General features: G+C 39.9%; 1 protein-coding gene across 6 annotated transcripts in view; it reads left to right on the top strand.

Moving 5' to 3' along the window:
* MAST4 (microtubule associated serine/threonine kinase family member 4) overlaps window positions 1-24,284 on the top strand; it is an 865,092-nt gene that overhangs the window by 543,840 nt on the left and 296,968 nt on the right. The window contains exon 2 of one of the 6 annotated variants that reach the window (XM_073623376.1): window positions 3,442-3,522. The exons of the other annotated variants lie outside the window; for them this stretch is intronic. Within the exon in view, the coding sequence (XP_073479477.1) occupies window positions 3,442-3,522 (81 nt within the window). The remainder of the gene's footprint in view (window positions 1-3,441; window positions 3,523-24,284) is intronic. 6 annotated transcript variants of the gene reach the window in all.

Raw genomic sequence — 24,284 nt, 5'->3', positions numbered from 1 at the left:
GCAGTTCAGTGAGTAAAATAAGTATTTGATCTCCAAAAGCAAAACATGACTCGGCGTGACAACGACCCAAAACATACCGCCAGGGAATGGCTTAAGGAGCACATTAAGGTCATGGAGTGGCCTAGCCAGTCTCCAGACCATAATCCTATATAAAATTTATGGAGGGAGCTGAAACTTCGATTTGCCAGACGACAGCCAAGAAACCTTAAGGATTTAGAGAAGATCTGTAAAAAAAGAGTGGACCAAAATCCCTCCTGAGATGTGTGTAAACCTGGTCACCAGCTACAAGAAATGTCTTACCTCTGTGCTTGCCAACAAGGGTTTCTCCACTAAGTACAAAGTCATGTTTTGCTTGGGGATCAAATATTTATTTTACTCACTGAACTGCAACTCAATTTTTAATATTTGTATTAAGTGTTTTGTTTTGTTTTTTGGTTGATATTCTGTCTTTATCATTTAAAATACACCTATGATTAAAATTATAGACCCTTCATTTCTTTGTAAGAGGGCAAATCTACAAAATCTGCAGGGGATCAAATAGTTCTTTTCCCCACTGTATGGTATGTCAAGGGCCAAACTGATTCTGCCTTGCTATAACTGTTTAAAGAGAACCTGTCAGTATGGAAATATGGGGGATGCCATTGCTGACTTGGCTTTGCAGGGGCAAGCATTGGAGCCATCAGCCTTGTTCTTCCTTCACATACAACTGACCTAAAGCAAGCATACAACTAATGAAGTGTCAAGATAAGTACCGTAATATGAACATACTTGTTCTAGGTCAGTAACTCATCAAGCTTTCAAGGAAGAAGGACAAAGATGAGAAGTTCCAAGTTTTCCAACATGACATGTCCTGTTGAAGCATAATATAAAGTCCCAGAATGCATTGCTTTGGTAACTGTGTACCAACACTATTATTATTATTATTATACAGGATTTATATAGCACCAACAGTTTACGCAGCGCTTTACAACATTAGGGAGGACAGTACAAGTACAATATAATTCAATACAGGAGGAATCAGAGGGCCCTGCTCATTAGAGCTTACAATCTAGGAGGGAGGGTCAAGTTATACAAAAGGGTAATAGCTGTGGGGGATGAGCTAATGGAGAAAATAGTGCAGTTGTTAGATGGAGGCAGGATAGGCTTCTCTGAAGAGGAAAGTTTTCAGGGATCGCCTAAAAGTGGATAAATTTGGAGACAGTCTGACAGATTGGGGTAGGGAATTCCAGAGGATGGGCGAGGCTCGGGAGAAGTCCTGGAGGCGGATATGGGAGGAGGTGATGAGGGAGCTAGAGAGCAGGAGGTCTTGGGAGGAACGGAGAGGGCGATTAGGTTGGTATTTTGAGACTAGGTTAGTGATGTAGCTGGGGGCAGAGTTGTGAATGGCTTTGTAACTTATTGTTAGTATTTTGAATTTAATTTGTTGGGCGAGTGGTAGCCAATGGAGGGATTGGCAGAGAGGGGTAGCAGACACTGAGCGGTTTGTAAGATGGATGAGTCTGGCAGCAGCATTCATGATGGACTGAAGGGGGCAAAAGGCAAGCCATCCTTTGCTCTGCAAAAAAGGGCAAAGGGGCGACCGTCGTAGTTTGCAGATCACACTGGGGAAAAAAAGTCACAGAAAATGTTATTTTTACAGGCAAAAGTGGACAAGTAGGGAATTGAATCAGATGTCTTAAAAATAAAGAGATAAAAATAAAGATACACATCTTACTGGTGACAATGTAGAATACTTACAATATGCTGCAATAACACTTTTTCTGTTGTGTCAAAAGACCTGTTGAGCCTCTGGGTTGCCACTATGGTGGCACAAAAGTGCATGTTACTTTAATGCCCCGTACACACGATTGGAAATTCCCCCAGCAAAAGTCAGATGTGAGCTTTTGGTTGGAAATTCCGACCGTGTGTATGCTCCATCGGACTTTTGCTGGCGGAATTCCCACCAGCAAAACATTGAGAGCAGGGTCTCTATTTTTCGGTTAGAAAAAGTTCCGATCGGAAATTACGATCATCTGTACAAATTCCGATGCGCAAAATTCCTATGCATGCTCAGAAACAATTCAACCCATGCTCTGAAGCATTGAACTTCATTTTCTCGGCTCGTTGTAGTGTTGTACGTCACCGCGTTCTTGGCGGTCGAAAGTTCAACTTTTGCGTGACCGTGTGTATGCAAGCCAAGCTTGAGCGGAATTCCGTTGGAAAAACCATCCAAGTTTTTTCCGACGGAAAATCCGCTCGTGTGTACGGGGCATAACAGTATGGCACTGATGTAACTATGATGGCACTTTGTAACTACCAAAGCTTCACATCTGTTTGTTTTCTCATCCATATACTTGTTGCTAAGACTTTGTGACCATTGCTCTGTCTTGTTTTATCTCATGTTTCCTGGAAGGACGGTTTGCTTCTGGAGACCTACTTAAATCTTTAGGGCAAAACTTTGCTCCTTGGTATCATTAAACTTGTCACTGGTACACTTGGCAATATTGTAAGTGTGCAGGCTTTTGGCTTTTTGTTAAAGTTAGAAATCCAATATTGTGTCTCGAAAAAAATACAAATAAAGGTTCTTACTTAAAGTAGCTAAAGAACTAAAGTCATTCTCCAGGAGCAATTTCCGATAATGCACAGCATACTTGCAAAATGTCCTAGTTTGACTGTCTACAACTATGCAAGGCCCATGGCCCCCTCTTCATTCCATCACAGCTGCTATCTTCTTGGCCTAGCTCAGAAGCCATTCAACATCAAGTTTAGCTCAGTTTTTACCCATAAGAGTTATAAGATAAAAATTTTTTCCTCATGCCATTGAGTAATTATCCCTTCTTATAATTTATGCTGTGTAGGTGTCCTAGGTATATTCTGAGCCCAGTTTAAAATTAATCCAAAAACACAAGATAATGTAGTAACTACAATTTCATTTTAGTCAATGTTTAAAAAATGTTAGACCATATAATTGTATGTTTAAAAATTAGGATTTTCTTTGCCTGTTCTGTTGGTTGATTAAGAGGATTGTCTAGTCCTGTTGGTTGATTAAGAGGATTGTCCAGTCCTATGTTCAGATAAGTTGTTGGCTCCAAAACAAGTATCTTTCTGATGAAGTAGCTGTCCCCCAGGAGCTTCCATCCTTCACATGTCTACATCATATCTGTAATGGCACCGAACTGTGTTTACATGAGTTGTGTCCTGGTTCTTGCTGTATGTGTGTCAGCATGTTCCATGGTTATTGTCCCCTACTGTTAGGGATGGAGTGCCCACTATGTGAAAGGTATGTTTCCTTCTCTATTGAGACTAGAGAATACTACTATTAAAGGTCAATTTAGAAGTTATTTATTGATAATTTATGAAACCTGAGCTCTTTACTAGGATCTGTGCAGCATGCTTGTATTATATTCACTTCATTTGCTTCTGATTGCTTTGCTCACTGCTAGTGACATTTTAACTTTGCAGTCTCACCCCTCGGAGCTTGAGTCCAACCCCAACAAGCCCCTGCAGTCCTTGTAGCCCATTGTATGCTTTCCATTTCTGGAGGTAAGGAAAACTTCACTTTTGCTTCACTCTGCCTTTCATAGAAATGTTTTTATTAGGTTGTAATTTGTTGGGTTGTAACAAATTAAAGCCTAGCTCCAACCTTCTGACATATTTTAGACAAAATGGGGTCGATTTACTAAAACTGGAGGGTGCAAAATCAGGTGCAGCACCGCATAGCATGCAATCGGCTGCCAGGGTTTTTTTTTTTTTGTCAAAGCTTAATTGAACAAGCTGACGTTAGAAGCTGATTGGCTACCATGCAGAGCTGCACCAGATTTTGCACTCTCCAGTTTTAGTAAATCAACCCCAATGCCTATCCTAAGATATTATACCAGTATCTTGAAACTCTAGAGAAGTGTGCATGCCGTATGTATGTTTTTTTTCATGGGTGATGCCACTTTTCCTGTGGGCACAGCTGATGCTTCCAGAGCCCATGCGAGCATAAAAACAATATAGATGATAAATGTAGACAAATTTAAGAAATTCACTGCCTTCAAATGGAATATGTCAGACAAGGGTGTCAGGCTTGGTGGAGTATGAAGAAGTTCTATTCAGTGCAGTGTATAGGTATAAGGCCCCTTTCACACTGGGGTGGTTTGCAGGCGTTATTGAGCTAAAAATACCGCCTGCAAACCGCCCCTAAACAGCCTCCGCTGTTTGTTCAGTGTGAAAGCCCGAGGGCTTTCACACTGAAGCGGTGCGCTGGCAGGACGGTAAAAAAAGTCCTGCGAGCCGCATCTTTGGAGCGGTGAAGGAGCGGTGTGTTCACCGCTCCTAAACCGCTCCTGCCCATTGAAGTCAATGGGACAGCGCGGCTATACCGCGGCTATAGCCGCGCTGTACGAGCGGTTTTAACCCTTTTTCGGCCGCCAGCGGGGGTTAAAACCGCACCGCTAGTGGCCGAATACAGCCGCAAAAACGACGGTAAAACAGCGCTAAAAATAGCGCTGTTTTACCGCTGACGCCCCCACCGCCCCAGTGTGAAAGGGGCCTAATACTTTTTGATGTGAAGAGTTCTTGGACCATCAGTCAAATAGGTTTTTTTTTTCTGGTGCCCAAAGCTCTGTATAATTTGTATAATTCCTTAGCATGGTGTTTTAGAAACCACTTTTATTTTCTTAAAATGCTTACGTTCTTAAAGTGCACCCGTGCCTAGACTGTATACTGTACATTAAGTTATTTATATATACTTAAGCAGTAAAAAAAAAAACTTTAAATGAAACCTTCACAGACTTCCCTAGCTAGTTGTATTATAAAGGTATTCATTCTCTAAGTTACTCAAAGCACAAAGTAATGTTTCAGTTTCTTACAGCTTAGGCTCTATTCACATCTACTCGTTGCTATTTTACAGGCGGTTTGGGTGTTTTTGCAGCATTTTTGTACAGGCGTTTTGAAGTTAAAAAGGTCACCAATGTAAAAGCAGTAAAACGCCTGTAATCTGACAAAATAAGAAGCTCATGTACTTTTATTGAGCGAAGGGCGTTTTGCTTTAGGCGACACAATGGTCAGATATGAGCAGGGGCCATTGAAATGAATGGGATTTGTCTTGTTGGGCGTTTTTAGAGCTAAAGCTGAAAAATGCCCAAAGACGTTTAGATGTGAACGGAGCCTTAGCCTCGTACACACGGTACAAAAATCAGAAGGGAAAAGTCTTAAGACGAGTTGTTTGCGGATTTTCGGATCGTTCGTACCGTGCTTTCGACAGCCGATTTGACTTTTTCATCAGACAATAGCTTGATGTGCAGGCTATAAAATTTTTGTCGGATGTGAACTCAACATTTGATTTTCAGATGGTCAGTACAGAAATCGTCACACAAAAGTCGAAAGTACAAACACGCATGCTCGGGATTGAGGAACAAGCCTGAAGAGTTCGGTCTTGTAAACTACCGTTCATAATCTAGAAATAGCATGCGTGACGCGGCAGCTGATGAAATGTCGAAATGCAGTGCACATTCTCATCTTCTTTAATGGGATAATGATGAAGCTGCTTTGCTGGTGATACTGATGTAGTTATGCCAAGCATATTTTAAAAGGCATTGGCTTTGTACGATCTGAAAATCGCAAATCAGCGCTCACCAAAATTCTACTAACTTCTACTAACACGAAATTGGCATAAGGAGCCCAAAGGGTGGCGCTTGACAAATTAACTTCCTCTTTATACTCTTAGTACCTCACTAAGTTTGTGTTTGTCAAACGACAATTTTCGGATAGTTGGTATGCTAGACAAAATCCTGCACATGCGCTTTTGACAAAAATTGGACGCTCGGTCGTCCAACAATCAAACCGTGTGTATGAGGCCTTAGGGTGTGCTCACACTGGCAGTTTCAAAGCATTTTACTCCCTTGCTCTAGTTTGTTTGTGTAGTGTGTGTGCTGCAAACACTGTCTAGGAACCGATAAGAATACTGTGCCTGGGACAGCTTGGAAGATGTGATCCCAGGCAGAGTTCACTTGTGGTCCTTTATAGTTCGCGTCAGTTCATGTAGTGTGCCTGGTAATGTGTTCCTTTAACACTTTCACTGCCAGGTCCGTATGTCATACGGACCTACAAAAGTGCCTGCAGGTGGCCAGGTCTGTACGGCATACAGACTTCATTTCTCCCTCCCCTATAAGCTCATGGTCACTTCAATGTCCATAAACAGAACTGTTCAGCAGACTCTGCTGAACAATTCTATAACTCTTAGCAGATTACAACCCACTGATCAGAGTTATTAACCTCAAATGTGTCCGCCCCCCCCCCCCCCCCACCCTTGCCGCCGCTTCCATGCTTCCTGCTTCTCAACCTCCTGCCGCTCCCTTCCACCTAAAACTACTCCCCACTGTCCTTTCCTATCCCCTTCACCCACCTTCTTCCAAGCCCCCCGCAAACCGGATCCCCGCAGCTACCCTCATTAGCTGGCATCCCTCCTCTTCCACTCCCACCGGCTTCAGGTGCTGCATGGGGCTGATCCAGATTTGTCCCCCCCACCAGTCAGCCCCCGTACTGCCGCCGCCTGCAGCTCCTGCCTGCACTGAGCTCCGGCGAGCTGTCAGGCTGGTGAGCACGACGGGGGGGGGGGGGGGTGAAGTTGGGGCTTGGTAAACATGTGTTTACTAAGCTCCCCCCCTGTAGTATAGTGGACAATGGGCAGCGATCGCTCCTATATACACTGACAGCTGATACATAGTAAACCACGAGTGTTACTATGTATCAGACTATCATTTTATGAATGAGAAGTATCTATAAGGATTCCTTATTCATTCAAGTAAAGTGCTGCAGAGAAAAGGGACCATCTTCAGTCCCTTTCTTTGTCTCAAAAAAAGAGATATGGGGGTCTTTTTAGACCTCTGATATCTCACCAAAGACTCCCCCCAAAAAAAAAAACTGAAAAAATGTAAAAAGTAAAAAACAAAACAAAAAAACAAACCTAGTAAGGACCCCCCCAGGTCCGCCCACACTCAGCCTCTCCATGGTGATGGTCCCCCCCCACTGCACTCACCCCTCCACAGCTTCTGCAGCTTCTCCCGTCCAGCCTGATTGGCCAGGAGGAGAAGCCGGAAGACAATAGCAAATATTAATTCGCTATTGTCACAAGTGGGTGGGTTTGGGGTTCAATGCTCTGTGCCCCGAGCCCAACCTTTTTCAAGCTTGAAAAAAGAAACTCATACAAACGTATGAGTCCAGCACTCTGCAGGGAGGCGGCGCCCCTAATGGACCAGCCACGCCTGGTAAGTGGCCCTTCACATGGAGTGGACTCTGTCAAGCAGATCCACCTGCTAAGCAGGCGAATGACAGGTCCTTGACCACTCCGCTCATGCAAAGCAGACACGGACACAACCCACTGTTCTCTATGGGGCGGTCGGATGGAAACGGACCGCCTGTCCATTTCCATTGGATACCATCCGATCTACTAGTTGGATGGGGAATGAGATCCCCATCCGTCTGTTTTTAGCGGATCGGATGCAGGCGGGTGTAAACGGACACATGTTCATTTACATCAGCTTCTCCATAGAGAACAAAGGGTGGTCCGATTGGGCCCATCTGAAAAACAGACAGGCAGACTCGATCAGTGTGCTTGTGTGAAAGGGGCCCAAGGCCTTGTTCACAGTGCATTCACAGCGTACCTTTACAGGGATGCACAGGTGTTCCGTGCATCTCTGTGCAGGCAGTCTCATTAATGTTAATTGGGGTGTAGAAACTGCACGAACAGAGCCATTGCTCCCGATTTTACATCTATGTATGTCTGCATGTACAATTGGTAATATAGTTATTACACAGTGGGGGGGATTCCGTTCGTGTGTATCATGGTTAAGTGAGAACCAGCGCGTGCATCAGTGCCCAGTTTATCACCTCAGGTTCCTACAGACCGATCTCGCTACGTTCTCTGTCACTCCATTTATGTAAAGTAGGCAGTGGACAACAACGACCTGGAAAATAAGAACGGACTATGCAATTTTATAACACATTACGTCACTTCTGACGTTGTATTCGGTTGTATGTAGGAGGGTGCAGTACCAGGGCGTTAGGAGGGTGCAGCCTTACAGACACAAACCATACACACTATACCCTATTCTAAGCCAGGTTAGGCCATGGCCTGTGTGATGGGCTCCTTCTTCTAATCTCGTGGTAACGGTAATAACTGGAGTTCCGACACTATGTCCCTGAGCTCACACTGTCTGCGTTCGGGGTCCTGCACCCATACCCTCACGGATGTCAGATTAGGAACAGAAGCTATGCCTGTGCAGCCATTGCATCCCAATTGCCGTAAATGGGACTGGCTGTACAGGGATGCACGGAACACCTGTGCATCCCTGTGTGGGTAAACATGGCCCTCCATGGGCGTACACTTTAGTATGCCACATGTGAACGATGCTTTAGTAGCAATTTAGCAGGAATTTTGTTATGTTGTTAAGTTATGTTGTGTTTATGTGCACTATTAATGATTTTGGTGTATTTTTAGTGAAAATACTTAAAAATCTGTAGCACTTTTTTTTATCCTACAGGTCATGTGCTTTCAATAAATGTCTAGTTTGAGGGGTCTTTTCAAATTCTGAAAGCTGTAAGTGAAAAATGGTAACCTCCAAATTTTTAGAGTAAATTGTTTTTATTTAGTTTTGCGTACCTTCAGTTTTCACCATTTCACAAAAAAGTACAATTTAAAACATACAAATATTTGCTATTAACTCAATATAATTTTAACTTTTATATTTACTAGGAATTTAGCAGGAATTTTGTAATTTTTGCCATGTATGAATCCACTATTAATGATTTTAGTGTATTTTTTGTGAAAATATTGTTTTGATAAACATTTTTGCAAATATCTCACTGTCTTAAAAATCAGTAGCACCTTCTTTTTATTCTACTGGTCATGTACTTTCAGAAAAATGTATGGTTTGGGGGGTCTTTTACAAATTCTGAAAGCTGTAAGTGAAAAAAGAAAACCTCACGATTTTCTAAGAAAATTTTGCATACGTCCAATTTTCACCATTTCTCAAAAAGGCACGATTTAAAATCTACAAATATTTGTTAATTACGCAATACAGGTTAAGCTTTTATATTTAGTAGGAATTTAGCAGGAATTTTTAAAAATTTGCCGTGTTTATATCTGCTAAAAATTATTTTAGAGAATTTTTAGCAAATATATTGTTTTGATAAACATTTGCGCCAATATTTTGGGGCCTTAAAAATCAGTAGCACCTTCTTTTTAACCTACTGGTTCTATGCTTTTCAGACCTGTAAGTGAACAATGAAAACCTTCAGATTTTTAGAGAAATGTGGTTATTTACATTTTTGCGTACTTTCAGTTTTCACCATTTTGCAAAAAGGTGTAATTTAAAAATTACAAATATTTGTTATTTATTAACTCAATACAGGTTAAGCTTTTATATTTAGTAGGAATTTTGTAAATTGTACCATGTTTTTATCTGCTAATAATGATATTAGTGTATTTTTTATGAAAATATTTTGATAAACATTTGCGCAAATATGTGCCCTTAAAATCAGTAGCACCTTATTAGTATTCTACTGGTCACGTGCTTTCAGAAATAAATGTGGTTGGGGGCGGGGGTCTTTAACAAACTAAAAGCTGTAGGGAAATATAAAAAAGCAATGGAAAAATTTCAAAAATGGCCTGGCCACCTGAGTGTAAAAATGGAGCACATGGCCTGGCAGCGAAAGGATTAAAGTGATACTAAACGGAGAAGTGTTAATTGCCAAATTTCTATAACCTAAATCATATATAACGTGCCACAGTATTTTGTATTTTAATTCTTCCAGGTACCTTATTCCTGCAGCGCTGTTGTGTGGTCACATGATCTATCCCTGTTTGCCATTTGCAGGGAAAGATTCTTTTGGGAGGGGTGGGGGGGGGGGGGTGGGGGCTCTTCTATTACTCTCCTGATGTATGCTTTTTATAGCCGTGGCCAAAAGTTTTGAGAATGACAGAAATATTAATTTTCACAAAGTCTGCTGCTTTAGTGTTTTTAGGTCTTTTTTGTCAGATGTTACTATGATATACTGAAGTATAATTTAAAGTATTTCATAAGTGTCAAGGGTTTTTATTGACAATTACATTAACCGCTTCACCCCCGAAGATTTTACCCCCTTCCTGACCAGAGCACTTTTTGTGATTCGGCACTGTGTCGCTTTAACTGACAATTGCGTGGTCGTGCTACGTTGCACCCAAACAAAATTGATGTTGTTTTTTTCCCACAAATACCCTGTTTTCCCGAAAATAAGACCTAGCGTAATTGTCAGTTATGGCTGCAATATAAGCCCTACCCGCCAAATAAGCCCTATCCTGTTTCCCCAAAAATAAGCCCTTCCCTGAAAATAAGACCTACAAGGACTTTAACTAGGGCTTATTTGGGGGGTAGGGCTTATATTGCAGCCATCACCGACAATCACGCTAGGTCTTATTTTCGGGGAAACAGGGTAGAGCTTTCTTTTGGTGGTATTTGATCACCTCTGCCGTTTTTATTTTTTGCGCTATAAACAAAAAAAGCGACAATTTTTAAGAAAACGCAATATTTTTTACTTTTTGCTATAAAAAATATCCCCCAGAAATATATAAAAAAAATTTTTTTTCCTCATTTTAGGCCGATATGTATTTTTCTGCATATTTTTGGTATAAAAAAATCGCAATCAGCGTATATTGACTGGTTTCCCCAAAAGTTATAGCGTCTACAAAACAGGGGATAGTTTTATGGCATTTTTATTATCAATATTTTTTTTTACTAGTAATGGCGGCGATCTGCGATTTTTATCGGGACTGCGACATTATGGCGGACACATCGGACAATTTTGACACATTTTTGGGACCATTGGCATTTATGCAGCGATCAGTGCTATAAAAATGCATTGATTGCTGTAAAAATGTCACTGGCAGGGAAGGGGTTAACACTAGGGGGCAGTCAAGGGGTTAATTGTGTTCCCTAGGAGGTGATTCTAACTGAAGGGGGAGGGGACTGTGTAGGGGAGATAACGGATCGCTGTTTATACTCTGTATGAACAGACAATCTGTTCTCCCCTCAGAGAACCGGAAACTGTGTGTTTACACACACAGATCCCGGTTCTCCATGTCTCAGCGGCGATCGCGGGAGCCCAGGGGTGATCGTGACCGCCGGGCACTCGCATCGGCTCGGGGGAGGGGCGCGCCTCCAGCGGCACATAACGTTGTTTCGCCAAGCCGTGCCATTTTGCCACTGTACAACTGCGGCGGCTGGTCGGCAAGTGGTTACGTTTATGCAAAATCAGTATTTGTGGTGTTGACCCTTCTTTTTCAAGACCTCTGCAATTAGCCCTGTTATACTGTCAATCGTATTCTGGGCCACATCCTGACTGATGACAGCCCATTCTTGTATAATCAATGCTTGGAGTTTGTCAGAATTTGTGGGTTTTTTCTGTTCACCCGCTGTTCTCAATGAGATTAAGGTCTGGGAAGTTTCCTGGCCATGGACCCAAAATTGTAATGTTTTGTTCCCAAAGACACTTGGTTATCACTTTTGCATTATGGCAAGGTGCTTCATCATGCTGGAAAAGCCTTTGTTCATCTCCAAACTGTTCTTGTATGGTTGGGAAAAGTTGCTCTTGGAGGATGTTTTTGTAATTCTTTATTCATGGCTGTGTTCTTAGGCAAAATTACGAGTGAGCCCACTCCCTTGGCTGAGAAGCAACCCCACACATGAATGGTCTCGGGATGCTTTACTGTTGGCATGACACAGGACTGATGGTAGGGCTCACCTTTTCTTCTCTGGACAAGTTTTTTTTTTCGGATGCCCCAAACATTTGGAAAGGGGATTCATCAGAGAAAATTACTTTACCCCACTCCTCAGCAGTCCAATCCCTGTACTTTTTGCAGAATATCAGTCTGTCCCTGATGTTTTTCTTTGAGAAAAGTGGCTTCTTTGCTGCCCTTCTTGACACCAGGCAATCCTCCAAAAGTCTTCACCTTCACTGTGCATGCAGATGCACTCACACCTGCCTGCTGCCATTCCTGAGCAAGCTCTGCACTGGTGGTGCCCCGATCCTGCAGCTGAATCAACTGTAGGAGATGGTCCTGGCACTTGCTGGACTTTCTTGGGCGCCCTGAAGCCTTCTTCACAAATGCAGTGGAAATGGTTTTTATGGGATTAAGTCCATTTTCATGGCAGAGAGGGAATTTGCAATTCTGGAGTATATTCAAATTTCCATTATAAAAACCGAGGCAGCAGACTTTGTGAAAATGTTATTTGTGTAATTCTCAAAACTTTTGGCCATGGCTGTACAGTGTGTGTCTGGCCAGCCCTGATTGGTGCTGTGCCAGTCACTTAACCAAATGGCTTTTGAAGAGCAATTCAAATTACATTGTTAATATCAAAAACTGTTTTACAGCTTCTAATCTTTATTGAACATCAAGTGTGTATTTTTTTAATTTCAATACATTTTTATTGAAGTTTTCATAGAATGAGAACAAATAGACAAGGTGTAAGAGCAGAGTACAATAATATAATGGTGCTGTAGATACAGCTACATGTAAATGTATAGAGTTACAATACCAAGCCACAAGGTCTACAAAAGACAACTAATTATGGACAAACAAAATAGACTGAAGTGTCTGTAACAATAACAACATTAGGAGTTAACCCTGATACCTATGATATCCATGGTTTACACATGTATACAAACTTTTTCCTTGTCAAAAGAAGTTTATTGAGTATACAATGTTATAAAGATACATAAAGTAAGTTTACAAGGATCTATAAAGTAAGCTCATTGTTTTACAGTAGGGTTTATATAGGTAAATATCATGAAATTTCAAATATTAAACATTGGGTTCACGTAAACCTAAATTAAAGATATATATCATTTCCTTAGTTACTTTTGTAGGTGTTTAAATGATTTATACCTACTATACATATTGTTTACAAGTAGAGTGTATATAGGTCAAATAAATTCTGATAATGAGCTTTAATCGTAAGGTGGAGAAAAGGAAAGAGAAAGAAGAAAAAGGGTTGAAAGGTAGAGGTATGGTCCACAAGGTTGTCCCGCTCGTCAGTTTATTATTCTTTTTAGTTCTCTTTGAAGCCTTAGAATGGGTGTCTCTGTAAGTCATTTAATCTGTTACCATGGCAACAGGACAGAGTCATTGAAGTTTGACAGGAACTGTTGTTTTATCCAAGGATGCCAAAGTTTTTCAAATTTTGGAATTTGATTTTGATCGATGGCTACCATCTTAGCATGGGACATTGTATTATTCATTCTGTGAATTGTTTCTGCTAGTACCAATGTAGGAGATTTCCATGCCTTGGCCACTGTTTGTTTTGCAGCCATTATTAGTTGGATCATAAGTTTGAATTGAGAGAGTGTTAACCATTCCGGTTTTAGATTAAGTAAAGTTAAATATGGATCTGATTGTATTATTTTTTTAAATATTTTAGATGCAATCACGAAGACTTCCTTCCAGAAGGTTTGGATTACTGGGCATGTCCACCATATGTGTAAATATGTGCCTATTTCTGGGCATCCTCGAAAACAAAGAGCTGAGGTATTAGGTGAATATTTTGCCACTCTAGCGGGTACAAGGTACCAGCGAGTTAGGACTTTATAATTTGTCTCCAGTGCTAAGATGTTGGGTGAAGATGACTTAGATGTGAGCCATATGTTAGACCAGTCCGTGTCTTCTAAAGTTCGTCCCAGGTCCTCCTCCCACCTCTGAACGTAAGAGGGTCTATTAAGATTTGCTACTCCATATAATTGATTATAAAGTGATGAAATTGTACCTTTAGCAAATGGATCTTTTGTACAGATTGATTCAAAAATGGATAATTGGGATAATGGTGTATCCCCCTTTAGGAATGGTGTATAGAAATTTTTGATTTGGAGATATCTAAATATCTCAGAGTTTGGTAGATCATATTTTTCTCTAAGTGATGGGAATGAAAGGAATGATTTAGATGCTATGAAGTCATTTAGTGTCTGAATGCCTGATGTTGTCCAAGCTTTAAAAGAATTTGGGTAGATCCATGCCGGATAAAAGGCCGGATTTCTGATAAAAGAAAGGAGAGGATTGTGTGGAGATTGTAACTGATATTTGGTTTTTAGTTTATCCCAGAGAGATAAGAAGTGTTTAGTTATGGGATTATGAATTTTAAAGCGGTCTTTAGGATCAAGCCATAATAAGTTTGATATTAATAGAGGGTCATTTTCTGAAGCCTCTATAAATACCCATAATGGGATTTCCTGTTTTGCATGGTATTTGGACAGACTGGCCAAATGTGCTGCTCTGTAGTAGTTAGTAAAATTAGGGTATCCCAGGCCTCCTTTATTTTTGGGAAGATGTAGTGTGTGTATAGGTATACGTGGTTTAGAAGAGCCCCATATAAACGAAGTTGCTCTTTTTTGTACTATTCTCAAAAAATAGGAAGGAATTGGAATAGGGAGGACTCTGAATAGATAAAGCAATTTGGGTAGAATAGTCATTTTGATTGCATTAATCTTCCCTATCCAGGATAAATGAAGTTGCGACCATTGTTTTATTAGATTTGTGATCTGTCTTAATACAGGAGGATAGTTGGTTGAGAATAAGTCAGAATGAGATGCTGTTAAATGAATTCCAAGATATGGGATTGATTTTTCTGCCCATGTGAATGAGAGTGCAGCCCTAGCCGGGATCAATTCCATGTTTGTGAGTGAAATATTAAGCACTAGGCATTTCTTAGGATTAATCATAAGGCCAGATAGGGCTGAAAATCCATCAAGAGCTGGTATTAAGTTAGGACCAGAGACCTGTGGTGATGATAGAAAAAGTAATATATCGTCTGCAAATATACATAATTTGTGTGTAATACCTCCTACTTCAATGCCAGTTATAGTTTGGTTTGTTCTGATGTATTGGGCCATGGGTTCGAGTATAAGGGCAAATAATAAGGGAGATAATGGGCAACCCTGTCGGGTACCTCTTTCGATATTAAAGGTATCAGATTTGTATCCAGCATATTTTATATAGGCTTTGGGTTTATTATATAATGCTTTGATCCATGTTAAAAAGTGGGGTCCAAAATCCCATTTTTGTAATGAATATTGCATATATTGCCAGGATATTGTGTCAAATGCCCTCTTAACATCGAGAGATAGAAAACATAAAGGGATTTTCCGTTTTTTAGCAATATGTGCCAATAACACTGCCCTGCGTATATTATCGCCTGCCTGTCTATTTGGCATGAAGCCTACTTGATCTCTATGTATTAATTTTCCTATAATGCTATTGAGGCGTTTTGCTATTATTTTTGCTAATAATTTAATATCAAGGTTTAACAGAGAGATAGGCCGATAATTCACACAGGAAGTATCATCAGAAAGGGGTTTTGGGATCATACAAACAGTTGCCATTAGTGTTTCTTGCCCAAAAGAATGTCCATCTAGAAGTTTGTTAAAAGTTTCAGTGAGAATGGGAGAGAGTATTTCTGAGAATGTTTTATAGTATAAAGCCGAGTAGCCGTCTGGGCCTGGTCTTTTGTTAAGTTTTAGGTCTTTTATGGCGTTAGCAACTTCATCTATAGTTATAGGCTCATCCAAACTGCTTTTTTGATTCTGAGATAACTCAGGTAAGGTTATTTTTGAGAAGAAGGATTCAGCCTCTGTAGGATTAAATTCATTGTTTGTCTTGTATAAAGTTGCGAGATGTGAGTGAAATTTATGGACTATTTTAACTGGATTACAAGTATAAACATTTTTTGATAATTTCAAACGTATTGGTTTGAAAGATTTGTTAGTTGAATTTAATGCCCGAGCCAAATATGTACCTGGTTTGTTTGTATTCATGTAGAAATTGTGTTTGGAGCGTTTGAGGGATTTATCAACGGACTCAGTGAGAAATAGATTCCAATCTAGATTTTTCCAGATGAGATTTTGTACTCTGAGATGGATTATCTTGGAATGATATGTAGGCTGCATTAAAATTGAGTTCTAGTTTTTTTGCTAGATTTTTGCGTTCCCGTTTAAATAGTGCCATTTGTCTTTGTATTGTACCACGCAAGACAGGCTTATGAGCTTCCCATAGTGTTATTGGGAAGATGTCTGTTGTATTATTAATTGATATGTATTCCTTTAAAGCTTGTTCAATGGCCATCTGATGTAGTGGGTGTTTGAGCATTATGTCCGGTAAGTACCACATTGGGTCATGCGCTTTTGGTATGGCTGAGGCTATAGTAGTGTATACTGCATTATGGTCAGACCACGGAATCGGAATTATATCTGATGCAATAATTTCTGGTATCATTCCTATTGTTAGAAAAATATGATCTATTCTGGTGAAGGTTTGATGAGGGTGCGAGAAATAAGTGAATTTCTTTTTCATTGGGTTACTTTCTCTCCACGAATATACCAGATTGTATTTGGAAAGAAGTTGAGAAAAAGGTAATCTAGAGGTTATTTTGGATGGTGTAAAAGGTGATTTATCTAGAAATGGGAGGAGGACCTGGTTCGAATCCCCACACATTATCACTGTTCCTATTTTGTGTGTATTAATCACTTGTAATATATGTGAGAGGAATGGTGTAGGTTGTTTGCTAGGAGCGTAGTAGGAAATCACCGTGATTGCTGTATCCATTATATAACCCATGAGTATCAGGTATCTACCTTCTGGGTCTTTAATTTCTGATAAGGTGAATGGTGTGGATCGGTGAAATGCAATTAGAGTTCCCCTTTGCTTGGTACAGGCAGAAGCCGTGTAAATTTGTTGATAAAAAGGAGAAATATATTTTGTAGTAGAATCTTTGGTGAAGTGTGTTTCTTGGAGGCATACTATGTGAGCCTTTTTGTTATGGAAAGTACAGAAGGCTTTGGTCCTTTTTTGAGGGACATTTATTCCCTGAACATTCAGGGAAAGTATATTCAGTGGTGCCATGGCAACAGATCAAATAGTTTTGACTTACTTTTTGTTATGCAGAGCTGACTGTGCAGATCAACCTGTGTGGACTGAAGAGATGAAAAGATAGAAAAGAAACCAGTGAATTCTGGAGTAAAGAGTAAACAAAAAACATATGAGATTAGACGATACATTGTATAAATTATTTTTTGCAAGTAATCACAATTTACCCATGAAAGAGAATAAATATCTCTCTCAGGGGAATAAGTGCCTTCGTCACACTCCCACATAATATGGTTGGGAGAATGAGGAGGGCTAATGGGGGTACACGGATCTTCCGCTTACAGGAGAGAAGTGCTATGTCAAAAGACATCAAAATGATGTTTCATTAATTGGAGTGCAGAATATAATTTTTGTTGAAATTATTTATTCCAGGGTGGTTGTATATAGTTAGTCTTGCCCTAGGCTAAATAATTCAGTTAGAAAGGTACTGTTAATAACTTTGGTATTGATGAAGATAGTTTGAATTATTTTGGGATTTTAACCCTTTTAGAGTAAACAATTACATATTTTATTCATATGTAACTGTTTAGATATGTTAACTCATAAAATTGAGGTTGTATTGCTTCGGATTAGAATAAACAAAAACATAATTCTAGGAACTAGTTAGGTAATAATATATTTGTTTTAAGAAAAGAAAGAAAAAGCTTCCATTACTTCTGGATTATTGAACATATTTGTCCTAAAAAGTAATAAATCTATTGTTATTACCTGATAATATATAACTAAACAAGAATTTCCTTATTTCACTTATATATTCTAAGGCTATATGAATCAGAAGTAATAAGAAATATAACTGGAATGTAACATGATCCCACACAGTGTGTGACTATCAGAATGCAGTTACATTCAGTTATAAATACAGGTTTTTTTTATAGAGAACCATCTCTTAGTATAATAAATGAAGAGATATCAGGAATTAGGATGTCAGTCCATTGAATCTTCTTGGTCCATGGATGATGTGGCATAACGGCCTCTTTTGTGAGAATGATGATTCCCATTTTGTTCTGAAATTTTCTGGGTGCTGCCTGAAGGTGAAGATGATGCCATTCTTCTGCGTGTGGGAGAGTTGCTGCTTGTGGGTTCTGTCAGATTTAATTTTAAAAGGGTTTGTTGTAGTTCATCTGCTGATCTGCTTCTGTAAATTGTACCTTGGTAGTTAAATCTGACTGAAAAGGGGAAGCCCCATTGATCCATAATGTTGTGGCGTTGCAGTTCCTTTAGTTGGGGTTTCATGGATCGTCTTTTAGTAATAGTAAGTTGGGATAGGTCAGCAAAAATTTGATAATTGTGTCCTTGAAAATTAAGTTCCTTTTTTTCTCTTGCAGCAATTAGTATTTGTTCTTTCGTTCTGTAATAATGAAATTTTGTGATTATATCACGTGGGGGTCCATCTTTCTTTTTGGCTGTGAGGGCTCTGTGTACTCTGTCCAGTTCTAAACGTTCAATAGGGATATCTGGCTTTAATTCTTGTAATAGAGCAGTAATAGTAGATTGCAGGTCTGTCACAGTTTCAGGTATTCCCCTTATGCGCAAGTTTGAACGTCTGGCTCTATTTTTGTAATCTTCGAGCTTAGTTTGAAGTATTAAAATTTCTTCTTTTAATTGTTCCAATTCTGTTATATTTACTTGGGTTGTAATTTCAATTTCATCCATTTTTATTTCTAGGGCTGCGTTGCGGTTTCCCAGCTCTCTTATTTCTTTGGTTAGGCTTTTTGTTATTTGGTCTGAGGTTTGTTTTAAAGCCTTATGAAGCATCTTTTCAAATTGTAATAATATTACTGGGGATGCTGAGGAGGCTTGTGGAGAAGTTTGTGAGAGGATTTGTTCTGTATCTGACTCAAATGGAGAGTCTTGCTGTGACATTTTCTGTCTGTGAGAGCGCCCTGATGCTGTATCTTGTGAGGTGACTGGAGCTGCTTTAGTTGCAGTGAGTGCCTGTGAGCTCTTTGTGAGGTGATTTTTATTTCTGCCATGGTTTCCTCCCAGTACCATATTTCCTGCCCAAACTTTCACAGTTTGTTCCCTGGGGCAAAAAGGTTCAAATGGATACCTTTTGAGCCTGCAGGCTCCGCTTTGTCCTTCTCTTCTCTCCTCAGCGGTGCGGAGCTCTAACAATGCATGTCTGCTCCACTAGGCTCCGCCCATCTCCCCCCCATCTTGGTACAATTTCAACATCTAGTTGTTTGGGCTGATTGTCATTCACCCAGTCCCCCTGAGAGGGTGGTTTGTCATTTAGTAAGCCCAGATGCTTTTTTGAAAAAGATTTATGCCAAGATTTATATGTAAAATCACAGAAATATGTTATCTACAGCATATAACTACACATATATTATGTGTCAGAGGATTTAATTAACTTTCACCAGCACGAAGGAAACCTCCACACAAGGAACCTTTTAAACCAAAAACCTTTACCCAATCTGGCCCTTTTGTATAAGATGTGTGGCCCTCGGACATCAGCAATAACATTGATTTCTACTAGCCTCATGTCACATGTGCTCAGTTTCATATTGTCTTCTGCAGCATAACCCCAGCCAAAACTGTAACATGTCCACACTCTCTGACCCTCATTTCCTCTATTAGGTCTGTGGTTTACAACAGTCATTTCAAGTATTACATTTACTGAACATCACATGCGGCCCTTTGGTGATGTCAGGGGCTGCATTTGAGGCCCCCTTTAGCTTATGAGTTGACAATCGCTTTAGACCATATAAAATGTTTTGGCAGGTGTCCAGTGAGAAATTGCTTGCATTTACATCTGTTCTTGTATTTTCATACTTGGTGAGCTTATGTGGGGTTTCGGTATGAAAGTGTAATGAAATAGGATGTGTGTGTTGTGTCACAGTAAACAGCAGACCACGTTTTAGGAACTCTAGAAATTTCCTAATGATCCAGAGACAAATACTGTATAAGGTGTGTCTATTAAATAACGAGACTGATTAAATAACTCACCTTTATTTATATGTATTACAAATTTAATGTTTGTCCCCTTCAATATATTCCCCATTTGCACTAATACATTGCTGCAGTTTTGTTTTCCACTGGTCGAAGGCATGGAGAAAATAAATTTCTGTCAGCTGTTTCAACACATCTGCCGTTTTCTTCTTTACAACATCAACTGACTCAAAACGTGTCCCTTCAAGCACTGATTTAACTTTTGGGAAAAGATAAAAGCCGCATGGTGCTAAATACGGAGGATGTTAAAGGTGTAGTAATGTGCTTGCTTCACAGAAAGTGCTGTGTGAGCAGTCGCATTGTCCTGGTGAAAAATGAAACCATTTTCCCACCGTTGCGGCCGTTCTTTTTTGCTCTGGTGTGAGAACCCTTGGGACCATCTTTGCACAAAGGTTCGCCATGTTAAGATCCTCGTGCAAAATTTTCCATGCGGTGTCTTTGTCAATGTTCACGGATTCAGCTATCAGTCGAACACTGAGTCGGCGGGCTTTTCGAACAATCTGACTGATTTTTATTTCTACATTTTCTTCGGTTCTTGAAGTGCAAGGTCTTCCAGGGCGTTCATCATCTTCAACATTCTCACGTCCCTCTCTGAATCTTTTGTGCCACTCAAACGCATGTGCACGAGGCAGGCCATCATTCCCATAAGCTGTAGTAAGCTTTTGAAAACATTCTGTTGGTGTTTTGTGCAATTTTACTAAAAATTTCAAATTGACACGTTCAACTTTTAAACTTTTTTTTCGGTACACTACAGAAAACACAACCAAACTAAATGGCGACTCACAATCAACTGAACGTCATAGAGTGTTTGTCATGCAGGTTCAAATATTTTCAAGGTCACCACGCATGCGGTTATAACCAGTTCTGACTGCTTTGTTTACTAGGTGGGATCACAGTCTCATTATTTAATAGACACACCTTGTATATTCATTTTGTGGATCCATAATTGATCCATCTGAAGGTTGTTGAAAGCCAAGTACAGAGGAGGAGATAATGCCTGTCTGTTCTGCTTGGATGTTGGGAGAGTCTGATAAGGAACAACACTTGAGCCAATGCTACTCGTTAAAAGGCTTCCTCAACAACCGTTTTGCTTAACTTCTTACTGTCCCTCATTTGGATGGACTATCTCTGTTTTGTCCCTCGTTCCTCCTCAAGTGTCCCTTTTTTAGATTTAGAGATCTGTATAAATAAATATGCTGTTTTACAGCCAAAGTTTTTTTTTTTGTTTGTTTTTTTTTATATTGCACTAACTTTTTCAATTGTTGTATAGATTTTTGCATTGGTTAGTTTTAACAGTAGGCAAAGTAAAAAACCCTGTGGGTTTAAGTTACCATTTTTTTACGCTTTTATTTATTTTGGTCATGTAATCAGGGGTGTGGCTGGAGTGTGTCCTTTGCCTATATTTTCTGTGCTACAAAGTGTCCTAACTTCCCAGCTTGGAACTTTGGGAGGTATGCTCCAGATGTGCAGTCATCTCTGATACTGTGCCATGTTGTTGAGCAAGAAAAGCTTTATATCTTGAAATTTTTTTTTCCCTTATGTATATCTGTTCAGAAATACTGTATATGGATACAGAAATAAGACCCCTTTCGCATAGGATGAAATCCGCCTGCAATCCGCTTGCTCAGCAGGGGATCTGTCCATTGATCCCTGCTGAGCAGGCAATTGACAGGTCTGTGTCCACTCTGCTTTGTAGAGCGGACATAGACACAGCCCGCTCTCCTCTATAGGCGGTAGGATGTAAACGGACCACCTGTCCATTTTCACCCGTCTGCCATCCGATCCATTGGACAGAAGGGGAATAGATCCCCACCCGTCAGTTTTTGGCAGATCCGATTGAATTGGGTGTAGGTGGGTGTAACCCTTGCCGCTTCATAGACGAGAATAGTGGTTCTGATTGGGTCTGTCTGAAAAACAGAAAGGTGGACCCGATCAGAACTTTTGTGTGAAAGGGGCCTAAAATACAGACCATAATGGCTGAAACCACATATGAAGTACTGTTCTTGTCATGACCTGAGTTGTGGAAGTCCTCAATGGCCCCGGAACTAACAGGCAAAAGCTAGTGGGCGGAAGTCAGCCCTTGAATGATTCTAAGACATTAATACATATGTAATGGATATAGCTACAGGTCCTAAACTCACTGGGTATCTGATATGACCACCAAAACTTGGTTCACAATAGTGGATAGGTGGGGGTCCATGGGAAAAGGAAAAGCCATGATCTTGTTAAATAATTGCAAACCTGGATAGGCTATGGTATATTGGAATGGCTTCTGCTGAAAAACCTTTTATAGGTATAACTGGTCTCTGCTTTTCAGTATGCTTCAACAGTTTTTAGACATTTCCATGAAGATTTCCTTTAAGGACATCGTAGCAGATGGCTGGTGGTGTTCCAGTGATTCACTGTGATTTAACTAGATTCGTGCCTCTCCATAGTTTTCTAACTTCAGATGATTGCTACTGTGATAAATATGTTATTTATGACTCATCTCTGGTCTACAAAAGAAGCTGACACTGCTTTCAAAACCATGTAATGGGAATGGCAGACTAATCTCCTGTTGCTCGAATAATAATTCTTATATTATGGCAATGTGGGTTTTATTTGACTAAGAATATGTGTGCATAGCAGAAGAGTCTTTATATACAATATTGTATGTATTGAGTGATGATAATTATTATGTAATCTGAATGCATGGAGAATGGTTTAAAAGGAATTTGTAACGTGAATTAAAGTATATCTGTTTTGAGAGAAATATGGCAGCTACCATTGCTGAGCTCACCTTGTGAAAATGCTAGTTGCCTGGCAGTCATGCTAATTCGCTTTCTTCAGCAGTTTGAGTCACTGACCCAGAACAATTAAACAGAAGGACTTATGACATTTTACTGTTCTGTGTACTTGTTCCATGATACAGAATGGTGGGTTATTATAACAATCAGCTTCTTTAGCCAGAAGGTCAGCCTTGTATTTGTATTTTGACAGGTTTATTTTAAAGTGCATCTAAACCCAAAAATGAAGAATAATTTTATTAGGCTTTTTTTTTTTTCTCATCTGGTAATCTGAGGAACAATGCACTGGGTGACTAAGCTTACTGCTTCACTGTGTCTATAGAGGTAGCCATGATTGTCACTCAGACTAGATTTCAACGTTTATGCCTGTGTTTTTCTCCATTACATGAGGAGTGGATGGGAATTGGCAGTTTACAAAAGGAAGAAAAGTTTGCATTTTCTTTCAGTTCTGCTCACAGGAAGTGTTGAGGTCAGTGCATTTCTACAAAGATCCACAGGTATTTAATTACTTTAAACGGGTGATGTCCCTTTAACTGGATTTACTGTTGTAATCACCGATGAAAAGTAGTAACGAGAAAAATGTTTAAATTATTCTAATCTAGGGTTTAGGGGGCATTTACACCTAGGGCCTTTGGCTTTCAAAATGACCAGCACAACCGCATTAACATCCTTATATTCATATGTAAATGACATGTATTACTGCCATTACCATTAGCACTTTACAGTCTAGCTACATCTAAATGACAGTGCCCCCTTGCCATCTTAATGGCTTTCTTGCATTTGAGCATGGGAAGCAGAGTGAAGAGCACCTGGACCAGATGGCTTACACCTGCGTGTCCTACTAAAAGAGATCTGTCATTTCAAAGCCATTGTTTCTAATTTCTAGGGACTCCTTAACTGCTGGCATAGTACAATGGATTAGTTTAGGTCCAAGGGGTCAAAGTCTTTACCAAGTAACTACAGACGTGTTAGTTTAACTTCTATTGTTGGGAAAATACTGGAGAGTTTAATAAAGACTACATCGATGAGCTTTTGCTAGGAAAAAAATATTTTAAGCAATAGACAGCATGGATTCATGAAAGACAGAAGGTCAGCCAGTCAAACAAATCTGATTTCTTTTTATGAGGCGGTAAGCAAAACCTTAGAGGTGTGGCTGTGGATATAGTTTACTTTGATTTTGCAAAAGCGTTTGAGTCCGTTCCCCACACATGGCTAATGTGTAAGGTAAAGTCTACTTTAGGCTTGGAAAAATCTGTTTGTAAATGGATAAAATACTGGCTAAAAGAGAGAGTAGTGGTTAATGATTCATACTCCAAATGGTCTAAGGTTATTAGCAGTGAACCTAAATATTCCGTTTTGGAACCATTACGTTATATATTTATGATTTTTAAAATATTATAGAGTCTGGGATAAAAAGTACCATTTCAGTCTTTGCAGATGACACCAAACTATGCAATGAAATAACGTCCTTACAGGATGTCTCCAACTTACAAGGCGACCTCAATGCACTATTTAACCACTTCAATACTGGGCACTTTAAACCCCCTTCCTGCCCAGTCCAATATTCAGCTTTCAGCGCTGTCGCATTTTGAATGACAATTGCAAGGTCAAACAACACTGTACCAGAACACAATTTT

Source organism: Aquarana catesbeiana, linkage group LG01, assembly GCF_042186555.1.
Source record: "Aquarana catesbeiana isolate 2022-GZ linkage group LG01, ASM4218655v1, whole genome shotgun sequence".
Lineage (NCBI taxonomy): Eukaryota > Metazoa > Chordata > Amphibia > Anura > Ranidae > Aquarana > Aquarana catesbeiana.
Note: the sequence above shows the minus strand (reverse complement) of the source record. Positions and strands in the feature narration are given on the sequence as shown.